The sequence below is a fragment of the Anoplopoma fimbria genome, chromosome 16 (genome assembly GCF_027596085.1).
Source record: "Anoplopoma fimbria isolate UVic2021 breed Golden Eagle Sablefish chromosome 16, Afim_UVic_2022, whole genome shotgun sequence".
NCBI lineage: Eukaryota > Metazoa > Chordata > Actinopteri > Perciformes > Anoplopomatidae > Anoplopoma > Anoplopoma fimbria.
Window position 1 is genome coordinate 14,731,172 of NC_072464.1, and position 23,862 is coordinate 14,755,033.

General features: G+C 40.8%; 2 protein-coding genes across 2 annotated transcripts; both read left to right on the forward strand.

Annotated features, from left to right (window-relative positions):
* Positions 1-1,112: 1,112 nt before the first annotated feature.
* On the forward strand, positions 1,113-9,455 carry ehhadh (enoyl-CoA, hydratase/3-hydroxyacyl CoA dehydrogenase). The gene is made up of 7 exons (XM_054615147.1): positions 1,113-1,407; positions 2,152-2,255; positions 3,167-3,336; positions 3,621-3,732; positions 4,305-4,409; positions 6,832-7,173; positions 7,565-9,455. Exons 1-7 carry the CDS (start codon positions 1,334-1,336, stop codon positions 8,815-8,817), a joined length of 2,160 nt encoding a protein of 719 aa, XP_054471122.1. The 5' UTR covers positions 1,113-1,333; the 3' UTR covers positions 8,818-9,455.
* A 664-nt stretch (positions 9,456-10,119) lies between these two features.
* Positions 10,120-23,011, forward strand: zgc:162707 (UPF0524 protein C3orf70 homolog B). The gene is given in 3 exon segments (XM_054615548.1): positions 10,120-10,707; positions 20,680-20,922; positions 20,925-23,011. Coding segments are annotated over 3 exon segments (882 nt in total). The 5' UTR covers positions 10,120-10,523; the 3' UTR covers positions 21,380-23,011.
* The last annotated feature ends 851 nt before the right edge of the window (positions 23,012-23,862 follow it).

Below are 23,862 nucleotides of genomic sequence, written 5' to 3' on the forward strand. Positions count from 1 at the left end.
GAAACGGCAACTGGCATCTTCCGGTTAACCGTTGTCAGGGGTTATTATAATATTTTTAATTTAATTATATGATATTATTGATTTATGATAACCTACAACATCAAAAAAGTCAACTTAAAGGAATATTAGAAAAAAAAACAGGCAGCAAAAAATATAAATTAATTTAGTTTTCTGGTTGGCTCCAGGCCGGATGGGGGCGGTAATGCTTAGAGTCGTTGCCATCGACGACCAGAAGAAACCAGAAAAAGATGCAGCGAAGAAGACTGTTTGGAACTATACAGTTCATGTCTCATGCAAGCCCCTCAGGAAGAGCTTTGAAGCAATGTTTAAAACATTTTATTAAAGACAATATCATATACAATATATACTTAATAGGACACACAAAGACACACAAGAAACAAAATCACAGGAGTACATGCAAAAGTAACCAAGGGCAACAAGGCTCTTTAATTTATTAAAAAGTCCAAATCACCCTGCCAATTTCAGTCAAAGTCAATCAATCCTGTGAGGTCACAAAGGTTGAGTTGTTTGAATATTTATTTATCTACATATTCATTGAGTTCACTCTTAAAAATGTGAAAGAACGGGTTGCAACCATTGCATTTGCACTTGTTGATGTGGTATTTTGCCAATAACAATACAAAATGTATTATATGATAATAATTCATCACTTTCTGTCTTAAAATCAAACAACACACCCTTTATTGTACCGTTCCAAATTGGGATTATGTATGGAATTGGGACCAAATCGTTTTGCAATAAAGCCCTAATTTTTCAATTTGTTATTCTCAGTTAAATAGCACAAACCAAATGCATTCCCTATCTTCTGGTGTTATACCTGTACAATGGCGTATTGAGCCCATACAAGATTTTTTATATAATTTTTCAGGTGATGCCATGGGGGCCAAAAATACTTTTCCCCAAAGATTTACATTGGATAAGAGAAATCTGAAACTCAGACACACTTAAATAGTCCTTTTTTAAAAAAAATCATAATGTACTTCAAGGTGTAAAATGCACTAATAGCCGAATCCAAAGTGATTTTCTTTCCTCTGTTCATGTGAAGGAGTCCTGGACCTCTGGACCGAGGGCTGGGAGGCTCTTTCGCTCCAGTGATCCGGGTATTTTCATTTGACTTTGCTTCAGACGCCATTGAGCAACTTTCCTTGGAATAAACGTGGCGCCGCCTCCAACGCTGTATATAGTTCAGATTATGCACCCACGATCTCATGCATTAAAAGTTGGACAAAGGTAATGCAGTCTTGAGTTGCACGGTCCAGTCTGCACGCCTGTAAGAAGTGCGATAGTTTGTAGCATTTGGTCGACAGGATCGATGGCTCTATATACTCGTGTTTCGGGGATTGTTGGCCTAATTACTCTCCAGAATCCGCCTGTCAACGCACTCAGGTGAGCTGAAGTCCAAAACAAGGCTGCAGAGCTTATTTAATATACACGATCCATTCACACAAGTTTGTTATTTTTAATCATGTGCGATGACAACTTAATGCAAATCCATATGTTGGGTGTAAGAGATGCGAAAAGGTGCACATAAGACAAGTTTGTGTGCGAAAAAGAATAACTTGATATGTCAACACGACAAAAACATATCTACTTTGCCAGAGGGTGGCGTCAGAGGAAAGTCTTTTTTTAAATCAATAGTGGAATGTTACTACATTTGCTGAATTACTGTACTATGTACTAAGTATAATTTTGAGGTACTTGTTCCCCAAAATGATGTCATAAGACACTGACTGATCATGAGTACTCTAAACTTTAATACTTTAAGTACATTTTGCTTAATATACTTCTGTAGGACTTTTCACTGTCACTGTTGTATTCTTGTATACGAGCAAAGTCTGATCTGCTGGTCAATGATCTACTGCAGCAGTTAGGGTTTTAAAGTTTTTCAAGGGCACATTTGTTGTGTTTCTCACAAAATTTTAATTAGACCACCACTGCCCTATTTAACAGAACAATATTTCATATGAAATGTATGTCATAATCTAAATAATGCACTTTATTTTGGGAAGAAGGGCTGGAGCAGACAATTCTGTATTGTCCCTTAAGCCAAGCTAAAAATACTAACAAAAAGCTAAACTTAAGCAACACTGTACATCTAGTATCATGTAAAAATGTGCCTTTTTTATACAGTGCAGCGGTGAGGCAGGGCATTGTTGACAAGGTGGAGACAGCACTCAGTGACCCAAAGGTGAAGTCTGTGGTCATCTGTGGCCAGAATGGAATCTTCTGTGGAGGTTTGGACATGTTCTTTAAAAAATTTCTATTGCCTTTAACTTAACAACCCTAAATATTGATAATTGTTACTTCCGGATGTCAGTGTGCTCTTAAAGACTTGACAGAGATAAGAGTTTTGAAAATCTTTTGAAATGGCAACACTCCATGTCATTGGTCCCACACCACAAACTTGATATTTTCTTTTCACTGATTTTTAGAATCTACAATAAGCAAGGTAACATGAGCAGTTGAAGATATAATCAAATTGACTTCTCAAGCAATAAAGGAATTGAAAGCTATTCCAGTTAAAAATCTTGAATTAGATTGAACTTTAATATCAGCGTCTAGTGCATTTAAAAAAAAACATTATTATTGGAGCCAAAATAATGTTAAAATTGTGTTTTTCTAGACTACTTTCAACTGTATAACAAATGCCCGTGATTAAACTAATGAAAATGCTTGAGGTCTTTTGTTTTGACCACAGCTACAGATTTTTGTGGTGATTTATTGGATACACTTCAGCCTGGAAGCAACCATGGAGGGAAGAAATGAGAGAGGATATTACTACCCTTGATTCATATCAATTTCCACAGGATTTAATCAAAAAAATGTGAGCACAGCCTTCATAAAAAGACCTTCACAAGGGCTGATAAGAGCAAGAATCCTACGACAAATATGGCGAAATGAAAAGGCTTGTTTAAAAATCCTTCAATAGTTTAATGTTTTTTATTAAATAAAAAGTGCAACTTTGTGTTATTTAACAAACTTAATAAATATGAACTATTAAATAAATTGTATATGTGCCTCCTGAGACAACATCCACAACCAAACATCTGTGTGGAATCAGATGCACTTCATATTACAATGTGTTGTTTATGTCTTAAAGTTTGACCCCCCCTGGAAACGGCATAAATTCAATTTTGCATAACAGGGGCGGACATCAAGGAGTTTGGTGCACAAATGACCGGACCTCCACTGATACCGATGATCCACGCCATCGAGGCTGCGAACAAGCCGGTGGTGGCAGCGATAGAGGGCAGCGCTTTGGGCGGAGGCCTTGAGTTGGCACTTGGCTGTCATTATCGAATCGCGCACTCTAAAGTTAGTCCATGCTTCATATATCTCTCTGTCTCTTCAGGTCAGTGTCGAGTTGCATCAGTGTCTAACTGACAGTGTTGTCTCGCATGTTACATTGTGACTGTGTTAATTGGATTGTTATGTTTTATATGGCATATTTTTTTTAGATGGTTTAATTTTGTGATCTAGAAGGATATTTTCCCTGTTATAACCAATGTAATATATTTTTCTATAGCTGTCTCAATGAATGTCAGGAAAAACCCACAGTGATCAATACCTTCCATTCATCAAACTCTGTGTCTTTTCAGGCCAGACTGGGTCTTCCAGAGGTGACTCTGGGTCTGCTGCCAGCAGCAGGGGGATCCCAACGGCTGCCAAGGCTCATTGGGGTCCCAGCTGCCTTAAACCTCATCACCACAGGTAAAAAAAAAAAACAGGTTAACCTTGCCTGATTATTAAAGAGTTGATAGTGGAAGTTTAGACCGTCATTAAAGTACCAAATAAGATACAAGAAAGTATCAATTAATATAAAGAGGTCTTCATATATCTTGGTCTGTTTTCCTTCCAGGAATCTGTATGTGCACCCACATTTTGTCGTATTTGTGTTCATCCCTGCATATGACACTGCATATTATAGTTCTGAAAAATCAATTATTAACATCAACTGAACTGTTAGTTGTACATGAACCCTGTACACAAAAGTCTAGACGCTATTATGTAGAGATTGGTAGTTTAATCTGATGACCAGCAGAGGGCATCATGTGTTTAGTTTTACCGTGCCCACCTCTGTGATTTGCTGCTCTGTTCTGAAATGTTCTTAACAAATTAATTCAGGCTGTGATTCTTTATCATTGTTTTTGGGTCCTTACTTGGTAAAAGTTAGATTCTAACAGGGGATTATACAGTGCCTGGATGGCCCTTTAGTCCTTATCTAATTCGAAATGGCACATGTCACCCAGATAGACCTTTGATGCCCTTCATATCTCCCACAGGCCGCCATGTGACTGCCGCTGAGGCCCTGCAACTCGGCATAGTGGATCAGGTTACTGATCACAACACCGTTGACGCGGCTGTGAAGTTTGCCCTGAGTGTTGCAGGTGAGACACAAGAAACGGATCGCCAAAGGTGTAAAATCCACTCCCTCTTCATGGGTTTAAAAATGGACTCAGTGAAAGGACGTGGGACATCAAGAAGTGTCGAGATGTAGGTTTGTGGAAGTCAAAGGAAGCAGAAAACACGGCAGGCAGATCCTCCAGCACAGAAGACATAAATGTTTCATGGCTCTGTCAGATGTGCTCTGATGTCTTCACTGCTTTTACTTTATTATTCAGAAGGGCGAAAAGGGACAAACTTTCCTAGAATATTAATAAGTGGCCCTCGCCATCCATTTAGGCGCACAAGGATTTCTCCGTGCACGAGAATCAGACTCATTTACTCACTGAAAGGATCGCTAAAGTGTGCCATGTCCCTACAGTTTACCAGGAATGATTTCTCAGTCTGTAAAGGCTAACTCCTTCAGATTTGCAAAATGCTACATTATAATACTGACAGATAACACTAGTGGGCTCAACTGAAATGAAATATAAAACATTTAACATTCAAGTTTTGCTTTTTTTAGCTTCCTGTTTAACCTACATATATTAGAGTGCTTTTAAACATCTCATGCAACCCTTGGCAAGAAAGTGAATACGCATAGTTTTCCAAAATGTCAAACTATAACTGAAATCGGTGTTGTGAATGTATAAACATACCACCCACTCTGGTGTGTGGTTTTGTACGTTTACATTGTCAGATCACATAAGGGGTAGGAGTAAATTGTTAAGTGTTGTCTTAGCAGAGCCTTGGTTGTACATACATGCATGAAATAAACATGGGAGGATGTTTTTATGAATATATTGCAGGTAGCCAGTTACTTGTTTCAAAGATGTCTGTCATGTTTTACTGTTTATTTCTAGCTTTCTTGGCAATGAAAGCTTATTCTTAAGACATTTAAGTTAGTATGAAACCTGTTAGCTTGTGCCTAATGTTCCACTTTTAAGCAAAAGATCTCGCTACCTCTTTGCAAAATGTCAACAGTAAGTGTCCAGCATTGCCTGTAAAACATTTCACAATCAAATGATGATTGAAGTCTTGTGCTTTTAACAAATGCTTTTTTTCCCCACTCAACACTGCCAAAATGACTTTGAGTGGGTGAGCAAGTGAGTGCTTGTAACGCTGAGGCTTAGAGTGAGTCACGCAGAGAAGCCAACAGTATACACTACGGGAGATAGGACGGAAATCTGTTGAGATTTACAGATACTCTGATACTGATTAGCATGCGTGTTGAATTTAGACAGGAAACGTGTGTCTAAATATACAAACAAAATGTGTGAGTGTTAGGGACATTGAGATGCACGACTGGTGAATCAACCAGCACAGAATAATTCAGTCTGTCACATCCATACATGCAAACATAAAACACTGCACAGCAGTCTCTGCTGGTGACCAGATTAACGTTTTTTGCCCCAGTAGTTGCAACATCTGCCCGTTACATCTGTCAGGACGACCAGGCTTTCCACCCGCTGCACAACAAATCCATCGACACAGCTCAACCATTTACAGATTAACCGCTGCAATAATGCCCTCCTGAGGTACATTGGTATCACATCGCTCGGCCACACAGCATCCCATTGACTTTTCAGAATGGTCTTTTAACAGGCTATTAATTCTTCTTCGGCCTGACTTTATTAGACCAAATTATAAGTGATTGGACAAAGTGGAGACAACAGATCAGATGTGGCTGCTGTCCCCTTTAAGCTTTGCCATGGTGACCCAGATTCTGGCCTAGACCCACAGCTGAGTGTAATTCAGTGGAGCTGTGAAGGATTCTGACTACTATCTCATGTAATCACATCAGTTGAGACAGAAATGGGTATTAAGATGCTTTTAACAAGGTTTTAGCAGAGTGGCCTTCTTCTTCATTCTCATTGTTTGCAGGCTTTAATCCCAGCAAACAGAAAGTTGGTGTTGCAAATTTTTTTAGGCTTTTAAATCAAATCCTCTCATGTAGTTTTACCTAGAAAATTGTTCCAGTATGGTACCGTTGCACAAATATTCCATTTCCCCGCCTTTTGTTCTCAGAGTTAGAAATTGACCCAGAACCAAATTGTTGCTTTTCATTACGTTTCAGATCGGTGTTATTCAACGTGAACTGTAACAGAGGCTCTGGCTCTGGAGTCCCTCCAATTATGCTGGAAATGGTCTTTCAAATCATTCTGCTCTTATAAGCTACTGGGCTATTTTGTGATTGAGTGGCCAATTATACCCAGACTGAGTGCTGGCTGACAAATTGGAGAAAGTGGAAAAAAGCTGTACAATTGGAAACTAGGAAGAGCTTTTAAGTTTAGAAAATAAAATAGAATGCAGGTAGAGATGGCATTACAGAGTACATTTTGGGATTTGCTTTTAGAAAAAGTCAGAGAACTGTAAGTAAAAAGGCAATTCCTCTGGAGTCATGTTTCTTCCATGTTTCTATTTCAGGCCAGTCACTGGATGCCCGTCGTATAAGTACTTATCCGTGTCCACGCCCGTCCGATTTGGATGCTCTGTTTGAGGAGGTGATGCAGAAGGTGCGTCAGAGTGCCCGTGGAGCTATAGCGCCTGTTGCATGTGTCCAGGCGGTGCGTGCGGCTGCCACCCTGCCGTACACCCAGGGCATGGAGCGGGAGAGAGAGCTGATGGCCACTCTCTTCACCTCAGGCCAGGCTCGTGCCCTGCAGTACATTTTCTTTGCTCAGAGGGCCGTTGGCAGGTGGAGGATGCCCAGTGGAGCCAGCTGGGACACAAGCAAGCCCAGGCCCATAAATAAAGCAGCTGTCATTGGTAAGAGCTTTGGACTTTTAATCTCTGTTTGTCCGAGCTTTCAATAAGCACAAGCACATCAAGCTATCTGTGTGGCATTTTCAAAATTCGTGTTGCCTATGGAAACTAAGCCCTCGTTTTTAGTTCAGCTGAGTGTAAATGGATGAACCCGGTCTTCCCTGCTGGGAGGATTGGCTGCATGACAATCTGGATATGTGAAGCTCTGCAGCTTGTGCATTAAAATTGCATGCTTTGGAAAAAAGTAATGCTCCCAGGCTAAAACTATTTACAGTCTAGCATTGTGTATTGAGTGCACAAAAGGTATCACTTCTGTGAGATAAACTTGTACTCTCAGAAATGTCTGTGGTATGTGTAGCTGTTGATTCTGAGGTAATATTTCTCTCTTTCAAAGGTCTCGGCACCATGGGGAGAGGCATAGCAGTGGCCCTGGCTCAGACGGGGTTGTCTGTGGTTGCCGTTGAGACCCAGGAGAAGCAGCTGATGGAGGCAAAGCAGGCAGTATCTAGCATGTTGGAGCGAGGAGCTAAGAGACGTGGGGTCGCTCCTGCGCTTGATAGGATCAGTTACAGCCAGAACATCCAGGCTGTAGCAGACGTGGACCTGGTCATCGAGGCTGTGTTTGAGGACATGGCCCTGAAGATGGAAGTATTCCAGCAGCTGTCTGCTTTCTGTAAACCAGGTACTCTCCTGTGCACCAACACTTCTGCACTTGACGTGGACCAGCTGGCCTCTGAAACCCCTAACCCGGAGCTGGTGGTCGGGATGCATTTCTTTGCACCAGCCCACGTCATGAAGCTGCTGGAGGTGGTGTATGGGCCCCGGTCCTCTCCTCAAGCGGTGGCCACTGCCATGCAACTGGGAAAGAAAATGGGCAAAGCCAGTGTGGCGGTCGGCAACTGCAGGGGCTTTGTGGGGAACCGCATGCTCAGGCTATACGTCGAACAAGCTTCCTTCCTGTTGGAGGAAGGAGCTACACCTGAGTTGGTTGACCGAGCGCTGGAGGAGTTTGGTTTTCCCATGGGTGTGTTCCGAATGTCTGACCTGTCTGGGCTGGACGTGGGCTGGAGAACCAGGAAGAGAGACGGGCTAGTGGAGTCTGGAGAGGCATCAGGGCAATCAGCTAGAATCCGAAAAGGCTACAGGTACAGCCCCATTGGAGATCTGATCTGTGAGCAGGGACGGTTCGGCCAAAAAACAGGCCGGGGATGGTACCAGTATGATAAACCCGGCGGTCGGGTGGCCAGGTCTGACCCCTGGCTGCACAGCTTTCTGGAGCAGTACCGAGCCCGACATGGCCTGGTGGCACGCAGCATAGATCACCAGGAGGTGCTGGAGCGCTGCCTCTATGCCCTGATCAACGAGGGTTTCCGCATCCTGGAGGACGGAATAGCTGCAGGACCCGAAGACATCGATGTCATCTATGTGTTTGGCTACGGCTGGCCCAGGCACCGCGGAGGTCCAATGTTCTACGCCAGCACGGTGGGGCTGGCAAAGGTCCTGGAGAGGCTGGAGCACTACCACCAGGTTCACCCTGATGTGCCCTACCTGCAGCCCTGTGGCCTCCTTAGGAGGCTGGTGGCCAGTGGCAGCCCACCTGTCCACAGGTGGAGGGAGGTCATCAATAAACTCCATAGCCAGCTTTAAATCTCAAACATGTCAGCTTTAATCTCTTTATTCACTTTAATAATGAGTATGAGCGATTAATAAACTGCACTTATATTGTGATTTATAATAATGCTGATCTTTTTCTTACATATGTCATTATGGATAAAATTGTCTCTTCTGCCTTCTTTGTTTATTTTTGTCTCCTCCTGTATGTAAACAGGGGGTGGTCAAAATAATAGACACACCTTTCAATATACTTCAACTACTATAACCGAGCTGAATGAAACATGAATTTAACATGACAAGCTTTACGACGATTGGATGTGTTGCAATATATTGGAGTGAATCAGATTGAACAGATGTATCTAATAAACTGGTAATTCAGTGTATTGCAGATTTTTTTTTTTTTAAAACTACTGAAATCCAATGATGTGAATATATTTTCTAACTCAGTAATGACAGATCTGTATAAAGATCCCAGAAAACAATCTGCAGTTAAATCTATTTTTTTAAATGCTCTGAAATGTAGTAGATCACAAATGGTCTATATAAGGCTTGTTTGGTATTAATTTATCGTGTTTGATAAATGTTGGTACTCTTTTATTCTATGTACAATTTGTTATAATAATCTCTAAATCTACCGCCTGATGCCTCAATAAAGACCTGTTATAGATTCATGTGATTTTGTGATTTATACGGTCATATTTGTGTGAATCTGATACACGTATGTTGTTGTTATTCAGGTATGCGTTTGTGCCATTTCATCTTATTCGTTACATCATTCAAACATTCTGCTCTGGAGGAGAAAACAAATGAACTCATTCTTTGTGTGTTGTGTTTCTGGGGTTTCTGTTTATTTCTACTGACTCAGCTGCAGCGGTGACAGAGGAGGGCTGAGGGAGACACACGGAAGCTAAACTGCTTTTATATAAATGAACGGGTCACTCCAAAAGGAAATCTCACACCTCAGCACTGAGTAGATGTTGGGGTTGCCATCTAGCGGCAGAAGGCCCCAAACTCAGCAGCTGGATTAAACATTATTATGCTCCATTTTGTCTGGAAATCCACTATTTCTGAACCTTTCGTTGTTTAAAAGCAGGTAAATGCAATCAACACAATTTTTTAATTTATTTTTTAAATCAGGATTTATGAATCGATATGATTTATAGAAATATGACCAAGATTACATAATAAACAACTATTCAGAAAAATGTAACCTATTTGTGAATAGTATTCAGGTGAACTGGAGTATTTCTTCCAGATCAACACCCTGATGATGTTTTGAAGTTGTAAAGGGGGCCGATGAAAGCCTTGGGTGCGTGTTTGAAGTGCGCACAGCAGCTGGCTTTGTGCGCCGGACTCCTCCCGTCGTGTGATGAAGTTCAGCTGCGCGCCGTAGTTTCCGTACGCGCGTCACCAGCTTTGCACAGAGGAGCTTCCCGACGCGAATGGGGAGGATGGAGAGATGTGTGGCTCGGGACCATGGGAGCCTCTGAATGTCACATCACACGAAGCTCATTGACGCCCTGACACTTTTCTGAGATATGTGTCAATGCATCATATGAGCGGTGACCCAGCTGATCTGGATCCAGACTAAACCAGCACCGCCTCAGCTGAGAGGCTTCCTGGGCTGCGTGGACCGTAAAAAAAAAAATTTTGGCTAGGTGTCTTTTGTGGTAATGTTGTAGTTTTTTTTGCTTTTTTTTTTTTATTATTTTTTTGGGGGGAATCCAGGAAATGTTGGCATGGCCAGCTCGCGAGCACAGAAGTGTCCGAAGAGCGAGAAGTTGGACGAGGCGCAGGCTTTGGCCAGGAGCTGCGCCGGGAGACCAGACTTCCTGCCTTGCGACGGGCTCTCCATCTGCGCGACCCACAGCCACGGGAAGTGCTTCAAGCTGCACTGGTGCTGCCACTTGGGCTGGTGTCACTGTAAGTTTGTTTTTTTGTTTTGTTGTGGTTTTAATAGCTTTCTGTAATGCCAGGAAGCTCACGGTCATGTTGAGATTTCAGAATGATCAGTTTTCTGTTTTTCCTAAGAAGGACAAAATGTATCAGAACTCGAGATGTGAACATTTGCTGCCTTTTGCTGTGCTGTTCCGTTTTAATTAAATCTTCCAAATATAGTCTTTATTTGCATTCAATGCAATAATATCGAGGTCACACTTTGAGAGTCATCGTTCCTTGATCAGAGACCTTCAAACAGACGCCCTGGTATTCAATAGTTTATGTGGTTTAAACAATAGAGGCTGCAAAATTCAGAAGCAGGAAAATAGATGTTTTTGGGGTCCTGATTGTGGTGTTTTCTTCTATTCCACTGGTTTTGTTTTTACTATTTTTATTTGTGTTCATTTTCCATTTACAGCCCAAACTGTCGTGATACAGTATGCTGTAGTTCAGTGCAGGCCATCAAAATGTAGTGACTAAAACAGATTATATTAAGGCAGTCCTTCTGTATCTGTATTGGTTGATTCTTTAGCTGTTAGTTGTAATGTTGTGTTAAAGTTTAAAAGCACAGATTATTATAAGTATGATGATGTTGAGTTGAATTATCTTTCTGGAAGTGCATGTATCTACAGTTAGTGATAACTTATTCAAGTTTAAAGATATTTAAGAGTGGAAAACACCCCAATTACTAAAATAATTTTAATTTGCGATATCCCTGTGTCTGCCAATTCACTTTGTATTGAACTCCAAGTAGGCCTATGCCTTATACTGTAGCATATGCATGCCTGTTATGAATGCATCTGTCTGTCTTGCATCCTAAATATGAGAGAGGATATATTATTTAAAACCATCAAAAGGAGTGCACAGAACAAATCTAACAAGCCTTCCTTTACTTCACTGTTAATAAGATAGAAATGCACACTGACATGTCATCACTTTCATTTCTGCTTTTAAGGCAATGTCTGGTGATATATTTCTTAATGTTTCTCAATTCCAGTAAAAGACCAAAAACCAACAGTGAATTTATTCTACTAAGAAGTGTTGTTTGTGTTGCCAAAACCTGATGTATCATATTCATCTTCTATTTTAAACACGTCGTTTTTACTTAATTACGAACGTGTAGTTTATTATGGGCCAATCCCAGATACACAATCCAAGTGCAGTGAATACACTTAAGCACCAAATGTGTATTCATCCACAGCTGAAAATAGTCCCCAACAAATGCAATATTTACTCCTGTTTGAGTAATGTTTGCTAAATCCTACAGTGCCCAGCTGTTTCAGGAAAACACTTTGCATGTTTTACATATTAAACTGCATAGTTGGGACCCAAATTTTAAGATTTACATTTCTGTATGAATGATTGGGCTGGGGTGTTGAGTGCTACAGTTAGTGTAGCCATGTTGTAAAGTACTGAAATGTTAAGTAATATACTGCTTTGGTCTTTTGATGGGTCTTATACACAACAAGAAAAAAGAATGAATGTCATTAGCATCATCCTTTTTAAAGTAAAATCATCATCATCATCATCATCATCATGTTCAGACATAGTCAAGCCGTTAGTCAAGTTCATCAGCTGATATTCTTCAGTTTCAGGCCAAATATTTGATAATGTTATCTTAACTCAATAGTATTAACACATTGTAATCAATATAATTTATAATGACTGTTGAATTGACTGTCTTGGTAATCGAGTACATGGTAGCAGCTCCCCTCAAAAACATGAACAATTTTCTTTCCACTCTGTGAAGTGTTAGTGGCATTTTCACCACCCATTAGACACTTTCTCTCCATTTGAGCCTTTCCTCAACCTGCCACTTCCACACCGCCGCAGAACCACAATAGCCGTGCCTGAACCTGACAGGATGTCCGTCTCTTTGTGCTGCCCTAATTTATCCCATCTCTGGCTGCTCTGAAAATCCTCAGATCAGGGTGAAACACAATCACCCTTCACTCTGCACTGCTCAGTGGGGGCTTAGAGTGTGCAACTGCACAAGTCACATTGTAATCTTTGCCATGTAATCATTGGATTTAGATGCCTGCCTCCGTCCAGAATGAGCCAAGTGATTTGAAATATCTGATGAGGCAGAAAAACGATGAATTCTTTCTGGTGTTTATGATGAGCCACAACTGGGATTTATGTTTCTCAGAAAAGCCTGTGTAGTGTTACATCATTTGTAAACATTTAGTTTTGCTCCTCCTTTCTGCTTTAAAAAAAACTATTCATCTCTAAAACTGAAAATGAGCTTCACAATGGACACGGAGCATTGTGTCCCCATTATTTGATACAGGCTTGTTATGAAGAAAAAGCCAGCCACGTCATAAAGGAGATTCTCACCTTCACTTCTCTTTCCACTGTCATTTGCAGGTTCCCCTAGCAGGACACACAGGCACCACAGTGAGAATAAACCAGCTCAGACTGCTGAATCAGGCAGAAACAGGGCACCCAGTGAGAAAAGTATAGCAGCGTGCTTCTGCATGTAATGCCTGCCCGCTTTCCCTAGCTAACACCCTCCTTTCTATTCAATACATGATAACGCTGGATGCAAAAAAGGGAAATGTTGTCACGCCCCTTATCTCGTCAGTTTTTCATTTTAAATGTTCCTATGACTGTCGTCTGGAGTATAAACTTGTTCTGAGGCTGATAATTGTGCATTCACCACAGGGAGCCTTGCTAGACTGCTTTTTTAATTACATTTTTAATAGGTTTCCAGGCAAACAAATACAAAAGGTCAATGTGTAGTAAGACTTTGGCTCTGCATTTGAATTCTCCAACGCAAATTATTTCCATTATCGTACCTGTGGAGCAGTGATTACCTGTGACTTTATTTCTGGCTTCTCTTATTTCCTACGTGCCGTTGCAAGCTAAACAGTTTCAGGTTGTCTTCCTCTCATGTCCCGCTCCCAGGACTGCAATTATCATCTCAGCAAGAAAGGGATGCTTTGACGGCCTTCCAGTAGTTTTCCAATCAGTTGTAGCTTTGTTAAACCTTTGGCTGAGAACATTGGGAAAAATGGATTTGATTATATGTAGAGGCAGTGTTCCCAGCTGGTGACAACATCAGTCTAAGCCTCTCAGTGGTAATTAGCTATGTTTAGTGTCATCGCCAATATGTCATGTCTGATGAGAGCTACTGCTCACAGCAACACTAGAACCACCTGGTCTGAATATTTTTTTCTCTCTTTTTATCCTCTACTAACTGATTACAATTACCAGGCAGAGCGATGAATTACTCATTAAGGAAATCTAAAAGGGTCTAATGAGTCCTGAACAGTCTTGTCAGTCTGCTTGTTCTCTGCCAGCTCCAATCTTGTACATTAAAACTTGTACTTCTCTCGTAGATGCAAGTAAAAGGGATTGTTCTTTCCGTCCTCCTCGTCTCATCTGTCACACCATGCAGCTGTAGCTTGCAACTATTTCTAAAGGGAATATAAAGGGTTATTGGATAAAGCTCTGCCTTACATTGATTGATTTGCTGACTAATTCAAAATTTGCCGCAATGCTGAATCATAAAAAGCTTCAGCTATTATCAGGATTGATACATTGTTAGCACAGGCCAGAGGGGATGCTTTTTGACTGGGTGTTCATGTTTGGGAACCACTTTAACTGCAGGTTTGTCGATGTTGGAAACAGGGCAGCCCCAAACTAAAGTTCAATACGTTTTTAAAGGATTATTCCAGAGTCTGTCTTAATACAAAAGAATTACAAAACCTCATTGCAGATCAGCAAAAGGAGGAACACAAAGTGGAAGAAATGTACAAAAAAGACTGCAACTTAAAAGATACCCACTTGATTTGTCTAACATAAAGCTTCATATTCGCTTTGAGCTGAGCTTTAGAACACATTTTTGTATTCCACCAAGGTCACTTATTCAAAGAAATACATTATTTTGATTTAAATATGAAACCCACGTAGCCTAATTATTGTTTTGTTAATCCTGGTGACTGTTACCTCAGTGTGACAAGATAGCAGGTGACTAAAGCGTTGTTGTTGTGGTAATGGATTCTTAAAGGGGACAAACAACCTCACCTTTATCCACGATGTTCTCTTTTTTCCAAATGGTTTTGTGTATATGCTCATCCAGTATTAACAAAGAGAACAACAATTTTCACAGGAGGACATTTTGACATGTCACAGTTGGAAAAGCACAGGCGTAATGATAAAAATAATGATGGCTGAATTCCATTTAGCTGCCTCAGGTTCAGGGTCTTTTATGCCGACTGGATCTCAGTCAGGGCATATTGGGACACTCTAACAGAACAGAGCCCTAACAGAGCTGCTAAAGATGCCTTTTACTGAGTTGATTGATGCTGTTGATCACTGTGAAGGAAGTACATTCTTTAAAAGTACAATTGGACATGTGAGTATTGTATTGAGACAACATTTAAAGAATCCAAAACCTATCCTTTAAGGCCTTTACAGGAGTCGAGGATTAATGCTCACTCTGCACAAGAAAAACACTGCAAAGAGTTGCATTTCTTCACCATGATGACAGACTTCACAGTGAATTTCAAACTGGCTGAAAGCCAGGAACAGCCTTTTGCCTCTGGAGGCATGAAACAGGAAACAGGAAAGGAGTTTCACATCATGCTGGGTCACACCATCCCCTCCGCTGAAACCTGAAACTGGTGTTGTTGCCTCAGCTGCAGCCTCTTGGACAGATTTAAACACAAAGAGCAGTGGATGGGTTTCCACCGGCCAAATGGGTGCAGCAGCTGTTGATAAATAGAAACAATCTGCTAAAATGATTTTGTTCACTAGATTTTTTCCGCACAGTGCTTTGAACTGGTGTGTTGCCTTTATAGTAGAAGGTTTGCTCAGGCTGCAGATAAAGACATCTGGCTTCCGCTCAAACATACAAAAAGTCTAACTGAGGGGGTTGTTAATGACTCAGCTACTACTGAGGCTTTGATATAAGATGATGTTAACATGACATAATCTGTGTCATGCCCATTCATCATCACTACATGTTGAATTTGTCGAAAATAAAAACCTACTTTCCTTCCAGCTGCAATAGACAGTAGAGCTAAAATTTAGACAGAGTGATGTTGAAGCTCTGTGTGAGAGAGAAATGGAGATATTTAGTAGCTACATGCTGCATTATTCAGACAGTCTATCTCCTGTTTTAAACTAGACTGTGCAGCCGTCGGCCAGCCACAGGCCCATGAGAGAGCAGAGAAGGCATGCAAGATGGAGGCAGGTGGGAGCAAAGGAGTTGGAGCTACTCCCACTTCAGCTCCTCCACTCCACCCGCTGTCTCATTAACCTCTCAAACTCTTGATTTTTACGATTTAATTTATTTATAAAACCATTTTGGATGTAAATAACATTCTCTATCTCTGTGATTCAACACATAAATGAAGCTAATTGATTCTTGCGCTCAAATAATGAATCCCAAATTAACCAAAATGTTTGACATCTTATGATGTTTTGCTATCTTTAGAAACTTTTCACTGTATTTTCACTGACAAAGTTCACTCCTAAACTTTAAAAGTAGGGGAAAGAGTCACCTCCACTGCTGTTAAAGGCGCCTGAAATTATAATTGCATTGTAACAAAGAGCTCATGCTCCCTCTTTTGATGTACCCAACTGCCTCATTTACATATCGTCTAGTCCGTGATCTCCTACATCCCCCAGAATGCCTTTCATCAGTCTCCAGTGAAATTGTTGCTTTCAGTGGCTCCTAATTATAATGTGATGAAAGGCTTTCCAGTTAAGAAAAAAAAGCAAGGAGTCATTTGCTTTACTCAAAGTGCAAAATGCCCTGAGGCTGCATATTATTCTAGTCTATTGATGCTGCTGTCAGTGGAAAACATTGTGCCTGTGTTTCCTCTGCAGTTGATTCTTCACAGTATGATTGTAGGTGTAAAGTGGTGGGTCTGAGAGGTCTCCTTTTCATTTGCTTTTTATTCTAAAGCACTGACTCAAAAACTCTTACATTAAGTGTTGATGTTTTTCTTTTATTCGATCAGTATTCATTGCAGTGAGGTTAGAAATGTCTTGTTACAGCGTGTTGTCTGTCTGTGTCCATTTATCTTGAATAAGAAGGAGACGGTAAGGCATGAAACAACTAGAAAAATACATTCGAAGATGTCGCTTTCACCGTTTTCTGACAAATTATCGATAAACAAATCATTCAAGGGAATGTTTGCTATGAACATGGACACTGTAGTTTATTTATATTCAATCCCACAAACACTATCCCACTGCCTTAAATTCTCAGCCCACTAAATGTGTATTAATCCACAGAGAATAGTCCCCTACAAAACTTCACCATCATCCCTTGTTAAAGTAACATTTGCTTAAAACCATGGTGCCCAGCTGTTTTAGAAAATGATTTAGCTTCTCTTTTTAAAATGAGCTCAACAATTTACATCCTCAGTAGAAATCAATGGGTGGCTGGCTGAGAGCCACAGATGGCAAGGAATTCAGAAGGAAATTACAGATTAAATACGATGTTACTTTTATTTTTTATGGAATTTGTTGACAATAAGAGAATATAACTCTAGCCTCACCTTTTATGCCTTGACCCTAAACTAAGTGAGGGGTGGCAAAATGTCCTCAGTATTGTGGATTTAGCATGTTTTTTTCTTTGTGAGGACATCTGGTCTTTGTCAGTATGGAAATAGAAAACACACACACATGCACACACACACTGGGTTTAACAACTGACATTGTTATGCGAGGGCTCCGGCACTGGGAAACACAGAAGGGTAGAGTACACCTGAATATCAATACAGCTGCATAGACATTGTTCATTGGTCAGTCAGTGGTTGGATACTTCTAGCAACCAACAATTTGACAGGAATGTTAAAATGGAAGGTGCCGCTTGAGTTTACTTGGAAACAAACCATCATTACTCACCAGAAAGTACCGTGCGTATGGCCTTATGGCCTGACAAAAGCGCTGCTCTTTCTCCCTCATACAACATTTGCAAAGTGTAAATGGTTCACCTTGTTCATTAATGTATGCCGGCTTGCAGTCTTCTTCTTCTCTGCCATTGTCATAGCCAAAGTATGTAAATAATACAATTAGGGCTAAAACAAACACTTGTTATTCACTATTGATTATTCTTCCAAACATTCCCTTGAATGATTTGTTTATCTATAATTTGTCAGAAAACGGTGAAAGCGACATCTTCGAATGTATTTTTCTGTCCACAATCCAGTCCAAAATCACCAAAATATTCAGCTTATAGTTATGTGTTACACAGAGCATTTAAGATCTTCATATTGGAGAGGTTAAAACCTGCAAGTGTGTGGCATTTTTGCTATAAAAGTGTATTAATTGATTATCAAAATAGTTGCTGATCAATTTCCTGTCAATTGACTATTTGTCACAGTTTTACATGCCATTAGTAGGGACTGAAAACAAAGAATATTTTAAGTATCTATGTAATAATATAACTCTGTGTATCTTAGAGCATGCAGTTCAAGTATTTGGAATCAGAAAGTTGTATTTAGTTAAACAGTATGACTCTCTTCTCCTTTTTGCCAGACTAAATGGGATTAGTCTCACACATAAAGCAAAGTCCTCTGGGGCTGATGGAAACAGTGATATTTCCAATTTATTGCAAACTAATTCTGCATTCTATACACACCTCATAAATCTACAGACAGGCTGTGTTCCTTCTGCAAGGCTCTTGAGGACAACCAGTGTTGTGTTGTCCCATATGTGTGTCTGTTTTGTTGTCTGCCCATGCATCTGTGTGTCCCCCAGTACTGCTCTTGGTATTTGCAACATCCAGATGGATGACTGCAATTAGATGTAATATGCTAAAAACTAAATGCCAACACATTGCCGTCTATAGCTATAGCTCTCATTTGTTGCCGCTATTGTGTCTGCCTGAATGGTCTCATCTCAGTCTGAACATGGACCATTGAGTTTCTCTCATTAAACAGAGGACTGCTACTGTTCCCCCCCTTTTGTCTGTATCGTTATAAGCTCCTGTGTTTTGTGTTAACAGTGTTTACAAAGAATACGGACATCAAGCCTCTTTTAATGGTTTGATATGGGTGGATGGGGCAGTTTTGTGTCCTTAATAAAGATGTGGTCACCTGAATTAAGTTAACCATTTTTGTGCGCAGAAAATAAAGATTTAAGTTGCAATCTTGAAGATTATAATTTAAGTAAAAGTCTGTTAAGTCACTGTCTATGGCTAAAAGAGGTAATTGAGCCTACGGCCTACTGATGAAAGTATTGCAGTATTTTCATATTTGCGCTATTACGATATGTGTGTCTGCAGTGATATTTGGAAAAAAAGCTGTATCACAGTTACTCCATTTTCCACAAAAATGGGAAATATGAACACAGTTCTAAAAATACCATGTGACACAGTCCAAGACTCCAGACTGCTAAACTCTAAGCACAATTGCTTGTTTTCACTCAAATAGAAATTCTAAATTGCCACTTTAATTAAACCTATTATATTTTCTGTGGTGCAATATTTCATTCTCCCAAAACAAAGCCAGTTCCACTCTTTGAAGAAGTATCTCAATGTAACCTGGGAAAAAGATTGTGATTGAATGGGTCCCCCAGCCAGCGAAACAATAGACAAGGACACAGAGTGAGAGGAAGTGATGCGTAGGCCTGTCATCTTCTGTAGTTTCTCTCTCTCCAGGGAGCAAGTTAAACACACATCTGAGCCGCACTATTCAGGCAGCACGGCTCAGAGTCGGAGGCAGTGGGCTGCAAACAATGAGTAACATTTGGGAGCAGTCATTTTGCACAATCACCACCAGCAGATGAGTTGCCAAGATGGTAGGCATAACTCTCGTGGAAGGCGTTCGAAAATTTTCCAGAACAAATGTGGGGCCTTTTATTTCATATAGGATTCATGTGATACTATATATTACACCATCGTAAGCCATTGTGTTAGTAATACAGATGTAAGAACCACATTGTTGTATATATGGCCTTAATGCTATACATTATTTTGTCATTTTTCCATTAAGCCTTGTATCAGCTTCTTAGAGTCAACATTTTTGCTGCACTGCTCTGGAGGCCCTTCAATTTAAATAATGTTACACTCTGGCTGCAGCTTCATCTCAGGTGGTGGCGGCAAGGCAGGTTTTTTTGCCTTTGGCAGCACGCAATCCTTTGCCATGTGATAATTGCTACTGCTTCCACTTTAAGAAAGGACAGATGATGAGTTATCACAGACACACTATTCACTTAAGCCTCCCACACTTCTTGGCATCAAAAACATTGTCCTTGGTCGAGACTGACTAAAATCACATTGTTATTCACTACTAATATGACAACGACGATGTATGAGCTAAGAGGTTAAGTGCAGTTTTACATGATGGGAAGGCTTATCATATAATTGGATGGATGGATGGATGGATGTACACGCCCTCAATTGTCATCTAATTGGCCTATCCTTTTTCCGGATGACTGGAAGACAAAAGATTTGATATGTAAATGCTCAAAATACTTATTTTGGAAATGTTTTTTGTGCAGAGAGCAGAACAATTGAGGCTGAGATACAGAATAACAAGTTGTCAAGTGTATTTTTCCCCCTGTGTCTTTAAAAGCAAAGCTTGCATTTATTACAATTTTCACACTGCATTTTCATGTTGCTGTCGGGATTCCTGCCAAATGTCTCCACATGGTGCCCGTTTGGATTTATTTACAATTTTATTGATTCAAACCTGCATTAAGGTTTTTTTTGGATGCCTTGGGCCAGCGAAAACAAGCTGTTAACACAACAGTGACTCTAATCATCTTTTAAGTTGATGTGTTGAACAAATTAGTCAGCAGTATTAAATGCAATATTTATTCTTCTTTTAGCTTTGTTTGCTGTCTAACAACTACAGAAATATCTGTCTCTTTAGCGGATAAATGCTCATATATGTTCACCAACAAGTTGTTAACTGTGTCAGTTTGCTGTTGGGTGTTGAGCGGGAATCATACAGTAAACTAATCAGAGCCTTTTATTTTTTTCCCCCACTTTAGGCAAGTATGTGTACCAGCCCATGACCAATGTGTGCCATCTGCCCAGTACAACCGTACCAGCTGTTGGGACTGAGTACAGTAACACCATGGACCTGTCCGTCTCTCTGGCTGAGCGCTTCCTGAAGCTCGCCCCATGCTTCCAGTCTCCGCCTCACCTGGAGTCGCCCAAGTACTGCGTCATTGCAGATCTGTTCGTGGACGACTACATTGTCAAACGCATCAACGGAAAGATGTGCTATGTGCAGCGCCCCCGCCTCCCTTACCAGAACCTCCTCACCCTCCCCCCACCCCTCCCCCACCTGCTCCCGCTACACCTCAGATGCCCAAAAACCCCACTCAGCCTCGGCAACCGATGAAGCCTGCACCGCCAACCCAACACGCACCTGCGCCTTTGCAGCCGGTCCAGCAGGTCCAGCAGGTGTACAGTGAACACAAACATCCTACCCCCGTGGATAAGATAAAAGGCCCCAAAATGGACCACTGCTCCTCTCCATCCAGCTCCGAGGACTCCGGCATCAACGCACTGGGTCTGCACTACCTGGAGTCCTGCGAGGAGGAGACGGAGGAGGAGGAGGATGACGAGTTGAGCACAGATGGGAACTCCAGCCCCGGCAGCCTCTGGGATCAGGACGACTGCTCTCTGCTCTCCCCTTCCAAGTCCATGATAGAGATCATCGAAAAGATCGAAACAACTGTGTAACTGACGCAAAATCGACATGGACACCAGCTGTGATGGAGCGTGAGCTACAGAGCAGAATTAATGAGAATAACATTAGAGGATTTATTCTACATGGACTAAAACTCTCTGTGATGCTTCAGCAGGGCTTTGCTGGGTTGTTTGGTTGAATTAGTTTTCCGGTAGGTGGCCGAGGACTGCGCGTCTGCGCTCGCACACATCCTCTTATCTTTCCACACCCCTTGCATGGAGTGAATTTCTAGAACTTATTACAATACCGAAGAAAGGCACAAGCACAAGAATATTAAGCACATGCACAGTGGACCAAATAGACCTCCTGTACTTGGTACTTAAAAAATATTAAATACAAAAGGACTCAATAGTAGGTTCCCTTCATTTTCTCTTTAGGCATATATTACTGGAGCTAAATTTTGTTTTTAGCTCACAAAAGTGGTATAAGTAGGCTTTTCTGATGACAATGAGCAGTTAGGGAATTCTTAGTGTTCTATAGGAGTCAATCTGCCAGACAGACTTTATTAAAATTCACCATTTAAGAGGCAGATACGCAAGTGTGCCATTTCTTGTTTCTATGGTCATTGGCTCCACCCACACGTATTAGTAATTCTGACACTTCAGCATAATAACTACAAGGCCAGCTACCTCTCATGGGCCTTAAGCACATCAGCCCGTTAACCACTTAGCCCTGGGCAGCTGGGACACGACTGCTTCTGTCACGTTAATAAAAATATTCCCCACCCACAGTTTGTGTGCACTTTACTGACACCAACATGAGCCGTAAGTAGGTAGGTAGGTCAGTGTTCGACAATCAAGGATTACACAGAAGCACATTCCTAAACTGGTCCTGCCAGTGAGGGCCAAGGATACTCTTATAAAACCATTTATCAGACCTAAACACATTGTTCTGACCACATATTCTGGTCAACCTGGTCTGAACTGCTGTGCTGTTCAAAGTTAAATGGGGCGTTAAGCAAAACATGACTTGATTGACCTCTATTAGCAACCAAGACATTAAATAGCAAGGACTGTCTCTGGCAGAGCTGCAGTGTCAAAAGTCACGTTGTTACAGCAGAAACTAGCAAAGAGCACCTAGGGAAGAGGGGATATATCTAATATATAAACATATAAATTGTATAACAATAAAACTGAATTATTTGCTTTTTGGACTTGATGTTGAAGATCAAAGTATGGAATAGGACGCGGAGTATGTTGTGATGTTGTGATGGACATAATGTTATAAGAAATGCAGTCAAATATATTATTTTTTAGAAAGCCCCTTATTAGTCAGTTAGTAAAATGAAGATGGGCTGGGTCTTTAAAAAAAAAAATGTTTTAAGAGTTATTTCCTGGACAGTTATCTGCAAAAATCACTGAAATCTTCACAAATATGTATTGCTTCAATGATACGCTAGATGTAAAAAAACATTATAATAATTTTGCATGACTGCATTCATTTGCAGAAGTCCCTCACTTGGAATAACAATTTAACAAATCCTATGTCTGTTATTCAATTCAAATGTTTTTTCTTATTCAGGAAAAGCCCTTGACATTACACTGAACACAGTCCCTCTTAATGCATTCAAAACATCTGTTATGTTCTTATTATTGTTATATTATTTTCATATGAATAAATCGAAATGGATATCACACTTTCTTCTCCCTCAATTTGTCTTTTGTAGTCAGTTTGGAGCATTTTCTGCAAAAAAAAGTTTAAATCTTCTTAGTATAGCACGCAAACTTCTTTCTCCTGACACACAGATGACTAATGCTCTCCAGGGATTGGGTGGAATAGCGAAGCACAGTGAGAGATTTACTGAAATTGAGTCATTACTTTAGCTTTGGTTGTTTGTCTCCTCTGAAATGTCTTGACGAATGTTCCTTGTTTTTCAACCTTTACTTTCTTGCACTGCTCCAACGTAGAAAATATCATATGAGAGCGAGAGATAAACAAAACCGAAGTGAGAGGAAGAGTGGAGGTGGAAGAGTCAAGATAACCTGTGCCTCAATTTTATGGTGTATATTATGGTGTAAGAAATACAATGCAGGTTAGAGTCAAGCCCCTCCACCTCTGACCCTCAAGCTTCCTTATTGATCCACTCCAGGGATAAAAACAGTCCAACCCTGTCCTCTGGGTCTCTGCACCAGACAGTCTTCGTCTAGCAGCTGACTTTATGAGAGACCATGCAACTGCCTCGCTCACCTTGACTTTGGGCCCAGATTGATTTCTCCATGCGTCTCTTTTTCCCCGCTTCATTGTGTCTATTGATTATTTGTACTCTGCAAATGCAAAGAGAAAACCAAGGCCGGGATGCAATGTTAGTCTTTTTTTTTAAATTATATATATACATTCATTGTTTTGCTGGGGTGATGAAGAGGAGGAGTGTGCTACTGGCTGCAGGAGAGTCTGGATGACAACACGGAGTGGAGAGGATGAGAGAAGAAAGTGTGAGTGTACGGATGGAGTGCAGCGACAGGCAGAGGAAGCTCAA